At 38.4% G+C, this 15,036-nt stretch overlaps 1 protein-coding gene across 50 annotated transcripts in view; it reads left to right on the top strand.

Moving 5' to 3' along the window:
* The window catches only part of EPB41 (erythrocyte membrane protein band 4.1), a 175,484-nt gene extending 162,309 nt beyond the window's left edge, over positions 1-13,175 (top strand). For 31 of the 50 annotated variants that reach the window (XM_070763861.1, XM_070763845.1, XM_070763843.1 and 28 more), the window contains 6 exons: positions 457-924; positions 2,031-2,159; positions 3,498-3,599; positions 6,587-6,667; positions 7,039-7,148; positions 10,606-13,175. In XM_070763861.1, the coding sequence (XP_070619962.1) occupies positions 457-924; positions 2,031-2,159; positions 3,498-3,599; positions 6,587-6,667; positions 7,039-7,134 (876 nt within the window). In that variant the 3' untranslated portion in view covers positions 7,135-7,148; positions 10,606-13,175. The remainder of the gene's footprint in view (positions 1-456; positions 925-2,030; positions 2,160-3,497; positions 3,600-6,586; positions 6,668-7,038; positions 7,149-10,605) is intronic. The other 19 variants (XM_070763864.1, XM_070763862.1, XM_070763859.1 and 16 more) reach the window with 2 other exon arrangements.
* The last annotated feature ends 1,861 nt before the right edge of the window (positions 13,176-15,036 follow it).

Raw genomic sequence — 15,036 nt, 5'->3', positions numbered from 1 at the left:
TACTTGCTCCACTTTAAGATGGCAAATATCAAATTGTGTCTACTGCCATGATCTCTGTATATCCAACCTCTTCAAAAGTAGCCTTATTCTCCTGCTGGGAGGAAACTGGTTGATTGGTGCAATGACTTCTTAGTTGATTGAAAGAGTAGTTATTGTTGCACATGAAGCTGCAGTAGCTTTGCTCACTTCAGACTTGGAGCTGGACTAGGACAAATTCCTCTGACAAAGAGGACAATATAAACAACTACTTGACCTTGACTATGTGCGACCTTTATTGTCTGTCAGAGTGATTATAATATGCAGCCTTTTTGAATGCACTTGAAATATTCATCTTCAGCCATTGTAATAGTGTACACAGGCCTATAAAATCTTATTCTAAAATTTGCACTCTTTCTAGATGGAAGTGCATTCTATTCCTAATTCTTTCTGGCCTTTTGTGTATTCATTTCTTTTTAGAGTGCGCGTGACTGTCCCTTCAAAGAGGATGCAGATGATGTGACAGAGGTGATAAATATTGCCTCTCACTTTGAATGGGAAGTTTCAAAGCATTCAGTAGGCTTTAGTGAGAGCCAAATGTCAACCACACTGGTGTCTACACAAATTCATGAATCAGACTCTTTTTCAATAAGCAGCAAGGAGCAGAAAGAGGAGGGTGCCACTGCTCTTCTTGAGAGCAAGGAAGATCTAAGTTGTGAAAAGGGATTTTGCTCAAATATGGAAAAGGAAGCTGAGGATTCTAAACAGGCTGAGGTGGAAATATCTGTAATCCCTGTTTCACCTCCATTGTACCTCCATGAGCAAGAGGAGGAAGCCTGTGGTGTTGAAGAAACAAAATTTATCAACAAGCCACTTAGAGAGCTAAATGGAGAATATTACAATCAAAATGTTGATCATGAATTTCCTGCTCTCATTCGCTGTTTCCAGGTAGTAAATGTGAACATAGAATATCTTTTGCAAACGCCTGTGCTACATTTTCTGAGTTACTTTGCAAACACTGGAGCAAGTATATTTACATATCCATGAAGAAGGATTAATTTTTGATGTCTTGAAGTAATTCCCGAAAACTAACCAGTTATTCAATTTCATGTTATCTATATAAATTATTACTCCCTTCTTCACCCTTTTCTGAAATTGACATGTCTTAAACAATTTTTTCTTGATCTGTGCAAAGAACGGAAAATTTAAAAATTTAATATATCAGAAAAACTAAGTACAGTACTTATTATTAAGTATTACTTATTACTAAGTATTACTAAGTAATACTTATTAATGAGTATTACTTATTACTAAGTATTTATTCATTACAACAGAGTCTAGAGTCAACAGATTTGGAAATGCCATTTTCCTCCAGCTTATTGTAATTTCTTTTTGCTTGCTTGCTTCAGTGTTCCTTCCTTATTAATCCTATCTGCTAAAAAACCTAAATATGTAATAAGGTGATAGTTGGGATATGCAAAAGTATATGGTGGTTATGGGGTTCTCTTACTAACATTACGTTCTCTTTGAGTTAATTATCAGGTGGTGGCATAGCTGATTTTTCTTTTCCTATTACTCTAAATACTTAAATGGTGATTTGGCAGTGGTTTAATATAAACTGGTGGACTTCACATTTCAAACTGCAGGTGTTGCCTATGCACTCTTTGTAGATTTCCTACATTCAATTTAAATTCAACTAGTTTCTGAATGAATAAATACTGCAGCATGTAAAAAATAATGATATTCTTCCTACATGGTAGAGCACATATATGGTAGTATATATACAGATGTCTGTGATTACATTTCTCATTAAATATTAATATTGATCACCGAAGTGAATCCAGTTTCATTATTTGGCCAATCAGATGTTAAAAATGTGTGAAATCATTGCATTTCATCTTAATTTTCACAATTCTGCAAATGAGTGCAAACAACATAACAGTTGTGATGTATAATTGAATTCATGATGCATCTATAAGTTGTACATTGGAATTCTGTTAAGTAATACTGATATAAGGTGACTAAATGTACTTTGCTTTGAAACTATTTTGTAGCCCCCCCTTGTGAAAACTCAGACCGTTACCATCTCTGATGCGTCTAATACTGTGAAAAGTGAAATTCCAACTAAAGACGTTCCAATTGTCCACACAGAGACCAAGACTATAACTTATGAAGCTGCACAGGTAGGCTGCTTCGCATCCAGTTTTACAATTTTATTCTAATATTTTGTACGATTATTAGAAAATCCAAGCAGTTTCGTTTCATAATTTTTAATCTAAAAGACTTTGAACATTTTATTTCAGTGGGCTGTTTCAATTTCTGGAGGGAATTTTATTTGTGACTATTGCTGTGAAAAATATTATTCTCATGTTTTTCTGAAACAGAATTGCATAAGTCCCCCTACTTTGGTCCACAAAGTTCCTTCTGGCCATGATTGCTGAAAAACAGACAATACAGTCTCCCAACCTTTTGAAGTGGGAAACAGATGAAAATTATAATATAAGACCTAAAAGGGTGTACCACATTTACAAACACCATTTCCAGAATCCTAAAACAAGTCTGCTCCCATGCCTGGTGAGGCCACTTTGTGGCTGTAAGTTTCCTGAAAAAATCTTTGGAGTGTGGTGCATACTAGCCAAACAATATCCAGCCCTGAATTAGGAGAATTAGGCAAGTCTCAGCTGAGAGCTGTGCTGGCTTACACTGCGATGAAGGAGATTTGTGAGTGTATTGCTCTGCAGGATCATCATTTGTGGACAACTGCTGTGAATCCTGGAAACATAAGTAATGGCTCCAGAGTTTTGGGGTTTTTAAAAAAAATATCCGACATCTTTGGTGGTTTATACTCTTGAATTAAAAAATTCTCACTCTGTACTCTCACTAAGATAAGTTGGATGGTACCAGAAGAAGCCAGATGTGTGAGAAGCTTTTTTCAAAATCTACCCAAAAATAGACTTAAGGGGAAGTCATTCTCTTATTACATTTGTAGCTGCAGAGTGCTCTCTGTTTTTTTCCCCTTAAGGAAAATATGCTTGGTAAAACTCGTCTCTCAACCTAAATATGTAAACTGGATGCTTTTGACAAATCCTCCTCCGTTAAGCAGGACATTCAACAAAAGGAAATTAGTTACTGCTTTGAAAAAACATCTCAAAAGATTTTTTAAAGTGCATTGTTTTCATTGTATAGATAAGTGAGACAGGAATGGAATTTAATCATAATTGCTACATTTATTACTGCAGGGAGCTGAGCAGCTCTTACTAACTTATCCTTGAGAAGATGCTGTTGTACAAAGGTCCTGTTTGTAAACTTCTTATGGCATCTAATTGCTTACTGAGATGGTTGGATGGGCCTTGTCTGATCCAGAATATTGTTGTTAGTGCCCTACATATATACAGCAGTTGATTAGCTAATGTTATTTCTTTTCACTTAGAAGCAGTCTTTCAACTTGTTTTTTATGAATGTCATTTTTCCTGCCAATTGGGCAAGGAAGTCATGTATGCTTCCATGTATTTCTGCCTTAGATTGATGATGGCAGTGGGGATTTAGATCCTGGAGTTCTCCTAACTGCTCAGACTATCACTTCAGAGACCACCAGCAGCACTACGACCACACAGATAACAAAGGTAAAATCTCTGCTAAACAAATATTCAGTCTCATTGATAAGCTGCAAGGATGTCCAAAAGGATTACATGCGTAATTTTCATTTTTGGTGTGCCTTCGTAATCCTCACAGTATTGGGCAGTAGAATACACAGAAGCACTATTTTGTTGTAAGTGTTGCTGCAAATCAGAAAAGCTTGCATTTTGATGACAATTGTAATTGTATTAGAAATAAAATAGTATTGTATCCAAGAGAAGGCCCTTACTTCCTACGTAAAGTCTTCCCTGGCTACATTAGAGAAGGTGGTGTCGCTCCAGCTCCAACGGTCCTTGGAAGAAGCCGATTATCTAGGCCCTCAACAGTCAGGATTCAGATCCGGCTACAGCACGGAAACTGCTTTGGTTGCACTGATGGATGATCTCTGCATGGCCCAGGATAAGGGTTTATCCTCTGTCCTGGCGCTCCTTGACCTCACAGTGGCCTTCGATACTGTTGACCATGGTATCCTTCTGTGCCGACTAGAGGTGTTGGGAGTGGGAGGCACCGTCCTACGGTGGTTCTACTCCTACCTCTCTGGTCAGTCACAGTCATTGTTAGTGAGGGGTCAGAGGTCGACTCCTAGATCCCTACCTTGTGGGGTACCTCAGGGGTCGGTCCTCTCCCTCCTGCATGAAACCGCTGGGTGAGATCATCCAAGGGCATGGGGTGAGTTACCATCAGTATGCTGATGATAGCTATACATCTCAACTCAGTGAAGCAGTGGAAGTAATGTGCTGGTGTCTGGAGGTTGTCAGGGTCTGGATGGGTGCCAACAAGCTCAAGCTCAACCCAGACAAGACGGAATGGCTGTGGGTATTGCCTCCCAAGGACACATCCATCTGTCCATCCATTACCCTGGAGGGGGAATTGCTGACCCCCTCAGAGAGGGTCTGCAACTTAGGTGTCCTCATCGATCCACAGCTGACTTTAGAACACCATCTTTTAGCTGTGGCGAGGGGGGCATTTGCCCAGGTTTGCCTGGTGCACCAGTTGCGGCCCTGTTTGGACAGGGAGTCTTTGGTCATGGTCACTCATGCCCTTATCACCTCGAGGTTCGACTACTGCAATGCTCTCTACAGAGCATTCCAAAGAGTGTTCAGAAACTGAAAATCATTCAAAATGCAGCCGCATGAGCGGTTATGGGTTTTCCAAGGCATATCCATATTTCACCATCACTCCGTGAATGGCATTGATTAGTTTCCAGACACAATTCAAAGTGTTGGTTATGACCTACAAAGCCTACATAGCATTGGGCCAGATTACCTCCGAGACCACCTTCTGACACCCTCGGTCCGGTCCCACAGAATCTGCCTTCTCAGGGTCCTGTCAACCAGACAATGTTGTTTGGCGGGGCCTAGAGGAAGAGCCTTCTATGTGGGGAGCCCAGCAATCTGGAATCAGCTCCCCCCAGAGATTTGACCCCACCCTCCTTGCCTTCTGTAAAAGTTTAAAGACACATTTATGCCGCCAGGCCTGGGGCCACTAGATGGTGAATGGTGATGAATGTTTTTTTAAAAAATTATATTAGAGCTTTTAAGTCTTTTTAGCTATATTAATTGAATTTTTAGATGTACAGTGATCCCTCGAGTTTCGCGATCTCGAGTATTGCGAAACGCTATATCGCGAGTTTTCAACCCGGAAGTAAACTCCACCATCTGCGCATGCGTGCCCTTCCACGCATGCGTAGATGGTGGAGTTTCCCCGCCGGGCAGAGGCTTCCCTGGGTCTTCCCCCTCTTGCCCCGGTAAGGCGCGAGCAACGGCATGGGCGGGCGGGCGGCACGCGTGCGGGGACACCCCAGCTCCGCTTCCCAGCTGGGAAGCGGAGCTGGCAATGGCGGGCGGCGCGCGCGCGCTTCGGGACACCCCAGCTCCGCTTCCCAGCTGGGAAGCGGAGCTGGCAATGGCGGGCGAAGGGCGGGCGGCGGTGGAAGTAAAAACACCATCTGCGCATGCGCAGATGATGTTTTTACTTCCGCACCTCTACTTCGTGAAAAATCGATCATCGCAAGGGGTCCTGGAACGGAACCCTCGCGATGATCGAGGGATCACTGTATTGTTATGTTGTTCTGATAAGTTGTGAGTCGCCCTGAGTTCTCGAAGAGGGGCGCCATACAAATCCAATAAACAAACAAACAAACAAACAAATAAATAAATAGTTATAAAGTTGCAATGAGCTCTAATTATCCTTTAGATTTACAGCTTTTGGTAATGGATATAAAATAACAACAACAGCAACAACAACAACAACAATAATAATAATAATAATAATAATAATAATAATAATAATAATAATATACTAAGAGCCAAATGATATGACTTACTCTGAGTTACAGATGCCCTCTTTAAAGTTTTGTTGTATACAAAGAATCAATCTGTTTTGATACTTGAACTTCTGGTATTTATAGTGAAGTTGCGGAAACCTGCTTAGCCAAGGTTAGAACCCACACAAAAAAAATTAAACAAATGTATCTTGTAATAATAGAGTTTTAAAGCAAAGCTTTGCCTCAAATTCTTTCTACATTATAATTGAAAATCAAGGAATTGCAAGTTTCCTTGCCAAACCAAAGTTTAATTTGAGCTTGGGTTCTGACTAAATATTTTTTATTTCTAGACATATTTTAAAAATGGAATCTGTTTATTAAGTTCACTTTTGAAATCAATTTTATGCTCTTTATAATCTAATTTATATTTTGTAAAGGACATTTGATTTATTCTAAATTTTATTTAAAAAAGGAAAATGATGAAATCATAATTATTAGAATGAAAGTTCAAAAGATGATACAAGTTTATACTAATGCTACCTATGAACTAGCATTTTATTTAGATTCCTATTTAATAGGATTACTATTATTCCTATATTTATTCCTATTTAACACATTGGTTACATTTATCTTTTTAAAATAATTAAAATCTCTAGGTTTTATCATTTTTTAATTGTAAAAATGTTAATATTTGTCTTCTCATGATAGACTGTAAAAGGTGGAATTTCAGAAACACGAATTGAAAAACGAATTGTTATCACAGGAGATACAGACATTGATCATGATCAAGTAAGAGATTGTTGTAATTATTGATAATGAAAGGAGGGCTTTTTTAACAATAGAAGAATAACTTTACATTCAGACTCTAAAGTTATTTTTGAAGCATTGAAAATCTTTTAAACTCAATTCAAATGTTTCTAAGTGATAACAGATATCAAGATGCCATTCACAAACTTGAAGCTCTTTTGTTAAATATATAATTAAAACGAAATTTTAAAAATCACTGGAATAAAATATTGCTATGATAGTACTTCCTTAAGTCTGATTGTAAAATAACACAAGTTGAGCCCCACCCCCCATTTTATAGGATGTCAGACTGTAAATTAATTTAGGCAGCACCGAAATAATGTACTGTATTCTTTATACTTTTTATTCTTCAGGTTCTTGTTCAGGCCATCAAAGAAGCTAAAGAACAACATCCAGATATGTCTGTGACCAAGGTCGTCGTTCATCAGGAGACTGAGATTGCAGAATAAATAATTTATACCAGGTAAAGTTCCCTTTTAGTGCTACTTCATAAAATATTTTAACTTTAGTCATAAATAAGGATTGTTATCAGGCGTCATAAAGAAGCTTCCTATTCTTGCTATCTCATGTTTAATCCATTATAGTAAATCTTTACAGGCACAAACTGCTACTAAAATGTACATATATTGGGGGCAGAATCCAGCCATAATAGAAATGAGAATGCTTAAAATAGTAACCTATTTCTGACCCTAATTGTGAATGATATCATAAATGATACCCTTGAAATTTAACCTCCTACTAATGTTTAAAAGTAGTAGCAACGGATGATTAAATAGGTTCGGTCTGCAGAACATAAGACCTGCAAGTATCCTGCCATATGGTACTTCGTGTTGCCTGCCAGGTCTTGTTCCTGCACTATTATAAGCAGCGACTCACTACCAATTGGCTGAGAGAAATATATATTAAACCAGTGTTTCCCAACCTTTTTTGAGCCGCGGCACATTATTCATGTTTTCAAAATTCTGGGGAACACTGAAAGGGGGGGGGGGGGCGCTAAAGAAAAGTTTGGACAAAAAAATATCTCTTCCTCCATTTCACTCTATTTCTCCCTCCCTCTTTCTCTCTCTTCCTTCCTTCCCTTCTTTCTCTCCATCCCTCTTTCTTTCTTTCTTCCTCTCTTTTTTGCTCTCTTTCTCTCTCCCTCCTTCCCTCCCTCTATGTCTTTCCCTCTCCCTCCTTCCCCCCTTTCTTTCTCTCTCTCTCTTGCTTTCTTTCCCTCTCTTTCTCTTGTTTTCTTTCTCTCATTCTCTCTCCCCTCCTTTTTCTCTCTCTCTCTTTCTCTCTCGTTCACCACGCCAGCAACAGAGAGAAAAAGAAAGAGCGAGAGAGAGCCGGAGAGAGAGTGGAGTGCGCAGCAGCCATCAGCCTCCTCGCCCTCCCAGACGTCGCAGCGCCCGGCCTCGCGCCGCCTCCCGTTAGCCCGGCCGAAAGCCACACAGTCCCGGACTCCCGGATCGCTCGTTTCTCCGGCCAGCGTGGCGCTTTCCTGGGCAGATGGCTTTGCTGACCGGAGAAGCGAGCGATCCGGGAGTCCGGGACTGTGTGGCTTTGCGCCATGAAGAGAAAACGGCAGCAGGGAAAAGTCGGCCGTTTTCTCTTCATGGCGCAAAGCCACACAGTCCCGGACTCCCGGATTGCTCGCCCCAAGGCAGGAGGCGGCCGCGGAGGAGAGTGGGCGGATCGGGCGGGCAATGGGGCAGGGCGGAGAAGCCAGGGGCGCGTTTGGCCGGAGGCACCGTGGGGAGGCAGGGGCAGGGAGGTGCGACAGTAGGTGCCTCCGGCCAAACGCGCCCCTGGCTTCTCCGCCCTGCCCCATTGCCCGCCCGATCTGCCCACTTTCCTCCGCCGCCTCTCGCTGCGGCACACCTGACGGTGTCTCGCGGCACACTAGTGTGCCGTGGCACACCGGTTGGGAAACGCTGCATTAAACTATTTAAAAAGAATTGAGTGCTACGGCTATTGCCATTAGAAGCAACAATAAAAATGCTAAAGAAGACTAAAATAAATGTTTCAAATTAACCAATGACCTTGTACCTTGTCCATATTTTTAGTTTTTATATAGTTCTAATAAAGTCCTACTTTTCAGATTCTTTTTTAATCTGTACTTTTAAGAAAAGGGCAACTGGTGTGACCTGTTCAAGATAACAAAAAGGCATCCATCGTTGCTTGTGTTGTTCAGTCCTGCAGTAGACGTCTCAATCACTGTGGGCATCCACTGCAAGTTACCTGAAACTTATAGAGAAGTGTCCTCTGATAAAACTAAGAATAAATTAATTATTCATGTTTTTCCCAGTGCAGTACGGAGATAATGTGCAACTTGGGAATGAAACCTCAGCACACCATTTAATTTGAGAAATTGTCTCTGTGTTTCTTCTTATGGATTATTTATGCTACAGATTTGTTTCACCTGACATACTGTTTGATGGTGATTTAGTTGTACATAAGGACCAAAATAGCATGGGATTTTTTTTTGTAGCTTAGAATATTTTCTCTCCCGTTTCCTTTTGATCAGTGCTAATGTTTCTCAACAAGGCACCACTTTATGAGTGAGCTGTCTTGCCAGCATTTAAAGCCTGAGAGCTATACAGGTAGTCAAGAATTGTTTCATGCATGAGTGAACAAGAACTGGGTCCTTGTGCTAGGAAGCATCCTTAACTCCATGTATGGACCGCATATCACATTCCGATTTAAATCTTTAGATATTAGAATTACGTTATCCATGGAAGAATGATCCTATGGTCAGTTAGGGAACCTAGGGGCGGAGGTTGGGGTGTGTGTGTGTGTCTGGATTTTGAGTATGCACTGCAACAGACCAGAGTGCCATTTCTGAGCAAACATCTAGACAGGTATCCTCTATTTATGTATCCTTGTAGGCTACCTTCAGGCATATGGATTTTATGTAATTTAATTTTTTTATCCTAGCGTTCTGCAATTATGTCCCATTATCAGGCAAAAATAAGAAAAAAGAACCAAAGTAATGGTATATTAAAAAGTTGGTTTTAAAAATTAGAGCATAATCTAATACAAATCTAAAATACAAAGTTAACACAGTAGTTTTCCTTGAAAAACCTATGCACATAATCTAATAAGGAAAGCAAAGATGATTAATCATTATTGATACTTTTTCTCAAATATAAAATGGCTATGTTCTCACTTCAACATTCTGATCTTCACACTTAGACCCATTTGAGCAAACTTTCTGCATATGTTTAGTAACATGTATTTATTTCACATAGCAGTAACACTTAGCTACGGCACTTAGACTTATATACCGCTCATGTAAGCTTTTTTTACATAAAGCTCTACAGTGCTCTCTGAATGGTTTACAGAGTCAGCATATTGCCTGCAACAATCTGGGTCCTCATTTTACCAAGCTCAGAAGGATAAAGGATAAGTCAACGTTGAGCAGGTCAGGATTGAACTCCTGGCAGTGGGTTTTTCATAGAAAACCTCTTTCCTACTATGCCACAGCATTCTCATGTTCATTCAGCAATCACACGAAGAAAGACACTGTCAGTTGTGCTGCTCAGAATATGGAATGGTCTTTTCTATTGTTGACAATGTGCTTATTTATCCTGGCCTTTCCTTGATGGCTTATACTAGTAGCTAAGCCTTATTATTATAGTTATAGTTATAGTTTATTAGATTTGTATGCCGCCCCTCTCCGAAGACTATTAATAATTGAACCACTGATATCTTATTAGTTAAGGCTTTTGTTTATGTATTGTATGCTTTTGCATTTTTCTGTGTTGCTTTAAAAAGGTTAGACTTTCCAGTGAAGATGAATATTAATCAATTATTTGAAAATATTATATAATTGATGCATTCTGTACCATTTGCAGAATACCAGGAGTTCACAAACATTTTTGTAAGATACTAAATGTGTGTCCATTTTCATTAAGGAATTTCTATCTTTCTAGGTGATGCCTGCTTCATTCTTTGAAGGCCACCCAAGACATACCAGCAGAACTACAAAGGAACCTTTCAAACACCATGACCTCAAACTTGCCAGATTTATTCTCAATCAATCACAATCATGTATTGTTAGGAACTTATTATTTTTGATGTTTACTTGGGATTATCTTTAATACTTTATGTCCCTTTTCATTGTTTTTAATATTGTGACCAACAATTTGCCATATTTTACATGTGCTGACGTGCTTTTTTAAAAAAAATCACTTTTTTCATTTCCTTTTCCTATGCCATTTTCTGAATCTGTATTAAGATGTCAAAAAGAGTACACAGGGCTTATCAAAAAATGTTGCCTTTAAGTGTGATGGTATTCACCTTTCTGTTCCTCAAGTAGCTTGCATTCTCTCCTACCTTTCGCATAGGTTACCGTGTGGCAATCAGTGACTTAGAAGTAGCCACCCTTGTCAGAAAAATCACTGTGCAAAACTTTAATTTGATTGGTTGATCTATAAAATGTCCAGAGTATCCTAACCGCAGCATACTTGGCCTGTTGATTTCCTTTGCTTTTGTGGATATGTCTGTCTTTAGATGCTTGAACATATCCTGAGGTTGTGGTGTTTATATAAGTAATTCAGTAGTTGCCTAGGTTCAGGGACAATGGAAGTTGCTTTTTTATACTGTGAATTGTAAAGCTTTTAACTGAATTGTGGTAAGGCATTCAACTCTCACCTGCTCTTCTCCCCCTCCCCCTTTGTTTTGCTTCACAGTCCTTGGTAGGTGTTCCTTGTAATCCTATCTGTTGTTGACCCACATTAAGCTACGTTTAAAGTTTAAAAGAAAGAGACCCTGAGCACAATTAATTTAGGCTGTGATTTATCATGGTGGGTTTTTTTTACTCCCTAGTCATTTGTAGATTTGGGTGGAGGGTTTTGTTTTTTGTTTGTTTTTTGTGCAAGGGTGGGGGAGGAAGAGGCAAAGATTTAAAATCATACCTTTTATACAAAAGCTAAATTTAGAGCTCTGGCAATGTACCTGGACTCCTATTCAGTTGTTAAAAACAATCTGGCATCCCTTTCATGAAAATAGTATTGAAGGCTATCAGTCAGAATAGGGTCTTCTTTCCTCAGTGAAAAGTTATTTGGAGAGGGAATATATTAATTTCCATCACAGGACAGTACTCTTTTTTCTTGTGGGCAATCCTAACCATGGTGCACTGGTGCTGTATCTCTCTCCCTTGTTTCCTTTAGATCATTTAGAGTTTCTTATAAAAGAACTTGTTTTCCCACAAAAAACAAAAAAACTCAACCCATAAACAGAGGTTGTTGCACTTGGTAAATGATGCCCTTAGCTTTTTCACTGTTAACATTAGAGTGAAAGAGTAGAAGTCTGCATTGGTTGCTGTCCCCAGCACCTTAATACTGTACGTATTGTCGTCATAGAAAGCTACAATATGTATCACCTGGGGAATAGGTTCAGAGAAAGAGCAATAAGTAATTTATGAAAGGGGTCAGTGGTAGGGCTTTTTTAAAGATAATACTGATTTTACATTACTTTCAAACAAAAGACAGATAAGACTACTCTTTTTCAAAATACTTCACTTTTCTATGTGTATTGCAATCTGCATGTTCAGTTATTGAACTACAATTTGGAATGTCCATCTTTCAAAAATAGATAGGCCATTACATAGTTGGATGGTTCTTTTTTCCTAAAATATGTGAAGGCTCTGTAAAGATACAACAGGAAGCAGCTCTATCTTTTTTAGAATAATTCAATTTCAGTAAATAAAAGCTTTCATTTACTATTTGGAATAATGCTACCCTGTCATATTGCATGTTCCTTTCCCCCCCCCTCAAATGAGTGCATTTTGACTAAAGAGTCAGTAGGAATATTTTAGGATTGAAAGATTTAAAGGTAGTGGTGTGTGAAATATTTTGAATACAAAACATCCCATTTGAGCTTGAAACCACAAGTTTACATTCAAAATAAAGTGTTTGTAACATTTTAGAAGTGTTTTGAGATGGAATGCTGTTTGATCAGTTTTGCTTTAATGTGCTCTGGACATTATTACATCATGTTTCCAATGATTGCTAATTGATGCCAGAGGGAAGTCCATCTGGAAACAGATCATCCCCAGAAAAAGAAACATAGGATTGAGTTGTAATAGAATTAATGAAAGTAATTGTGAAAGCAGTAGAGTAAGTAAGCTTCCTAACAATATTACACTGAACTAGAATAAACTCTGGGCACTTAATGTATTTATTACAAAACTAGCTATTTATTGTGGAAGACAACTGATTGGTACACTTTGATGCAAAATATTAATATTTCTGCTGCTTTTACTGCTCTTTTATTCAAAGCATAAAGCAGTTTTGAAATAATTCTATTATTTATTGTGGAATTCTTTTATTCATGAAGCTCGTATTCCATATGGTTTTTAAGGACTTGCTCTTTCACCAACTGTAACTGAGCATAATTTTTGTACACTATGGCAAGCTAGCCAATGATGTTCTGCTCTGTTTAGCTAACCTACACATTCTTGCATGGAATGTAAATCCCTCATTAAAAGATATTACCTTTACATGGTGAGGGGGATGCTTTCCAGGTTGCACCTCTTCCTGGCATTCTTTCTTTACACCTATTGCTCTCCCATTTTGAGAGTTTTCTACCGCCTTACCTTTTGACCACCATTTTCATTCATGCACCAGGGTTAATTTTGCTGATTCACCATTTTTTGTGTTGTGCAATAGATGACTCTCAACTTTCCTTTTTCTGATTTTTAGCTTATTTACTAAAAGTGTGTAATGAAATCTGCAATAAGTGTTGCATTAAGATGCAAAAAGGAAGTCCAAGGTGGGATAATATTGTGTCATTACTTGCCTCCTTTTACAATAATCAGAAGCAAAAAATGTTCAGTTAGTGGTTTGTGTAAGTATTTAGGAATATGTTTTCCTAAATATTACTTAGGAATATATTAGTTTCAAAAAATTCTCAAAATCACAGGATACACATGAATAGAAAAGATGAAAAATTATTCTACAAGATAAAAGGATAAAGATTGCAACTGAGCAACAAGACAGCCTAAGAGAAACAAAAGTAAGAGTCATTCAAATTTACTCTTTTTTTCCTTTTTGTTTCTGTATATTCGTTAGCAAGGCAATTTGAACTCAGGAGTTTAATAAAAGTTCTGCTTTCCTACACATGGCCAGGCATAAGAACTCCACCTTCCCTTGAGCATGCCAGAAAATAAAATCATTATAAAGCAAGAAAAATTTCTATTTTTGCAGATTAAGTTGATTTACATGATATGCATTGGAGTGTCCAACCTTGGCAACTTTTAAGATTTGTGGATTTCAATTTCCAGAATTCCAATCATGGCTGGGGAATTCTGGCAGTTGAAGTCCACAAGTGTTAAAATTGCCAAGGTGGGATATCCTGATAAACCTAAATGATTGTGCTGTTTTCATGTTATGTTACTCTGCTTCTGATTATTGTAACAAAACATTTAAAACCCCTTAACAATATGCACATACACAACTTCCTTTAATTGTGCAACAACTTGCACCAGTTGTACAACAACTTGTCCAAAAAATGATAAAACCAAACTTCACACCAGCAAAGGATGAAAGAGTTTAAGGGTCCTCTTAAATCTCTTAGGAATGTAAGAGGCTGCTGCTGCCACATAGGGATTATTTTCTTTTTCTGAAATTCCTTCCTGCATACAGTGTAAATCCAGTCTCTGCTGCGAAGGGAGTTTCTGTTTACCACCTGAGCTTATAAATTGGCACGCCTGCTGGCAGCCTTTGTAACTGAACAAGAGTTGTGAGTTTGTTTCCTTCTGGCTGCTTATATCCTGCAAGTGAGCAATATTTCATTTTGTATAGCCAAGCATGCTGGATAAATAGAAAAAGGAGCTAATAAATCCTTTTAAAATGTATTTACATAAATAAATGCAAATAACTAAATAAATTTGCCAAGCTAATTTCATTTCCATAGCAGACACAATGAAAACAATTTAGTTTTAGGATATCAGAAACGTGTCCTAAACTGTCTGCCATTGACAATAGGGATTTTCATGTTCTGAGAAGGAAAAGCATTTTTAGGCTGTTTGTACTCACAATCTCAGAGCTGCCACCATCACCTTAACAGATCACAAAATAAAGCTTCTAGCATTCTCATTTTCTGGGGACTAGCACTGCCATTACTGGAGCAGTAAATGAAATATAGTCTATTTATTTATAATGATGAAATGACTATGCTCCCAGTTATTTCCTTCCCCATTTTTGAGATTATCTAGAAACTCTCTTAACTGTATAGTAAATGGAAGCTATTTATCTATGAATGTGTGTACAGAAGGAAGAGCAGCGGTATCCAAATTGGTCAAATTAGAAGGAAAAAAATAGATTTTCACTTGCCAACAAAGTACAAATTAACTTTGGGGA

The sequence above is a fragment of the Erythrolamprus reginae genome, chromosome 11 (assembly GCF_031021105.1).
Source record: "Erythrolamprus reginae isolate rEryReg1 chromosome 11, rEryReg1.hap1, whole genome shotgun sequence".
Taxonomy (NCBI): Eukaryota; Metazoa; Chordata; class Lepidosauria; order Squamata; family Dipsadidae; genus Erythrolamprus; species Erythrolamprus reginae.
This window is presented reverse-complemented; position numbering and strand designations above follow the sequence as displayed.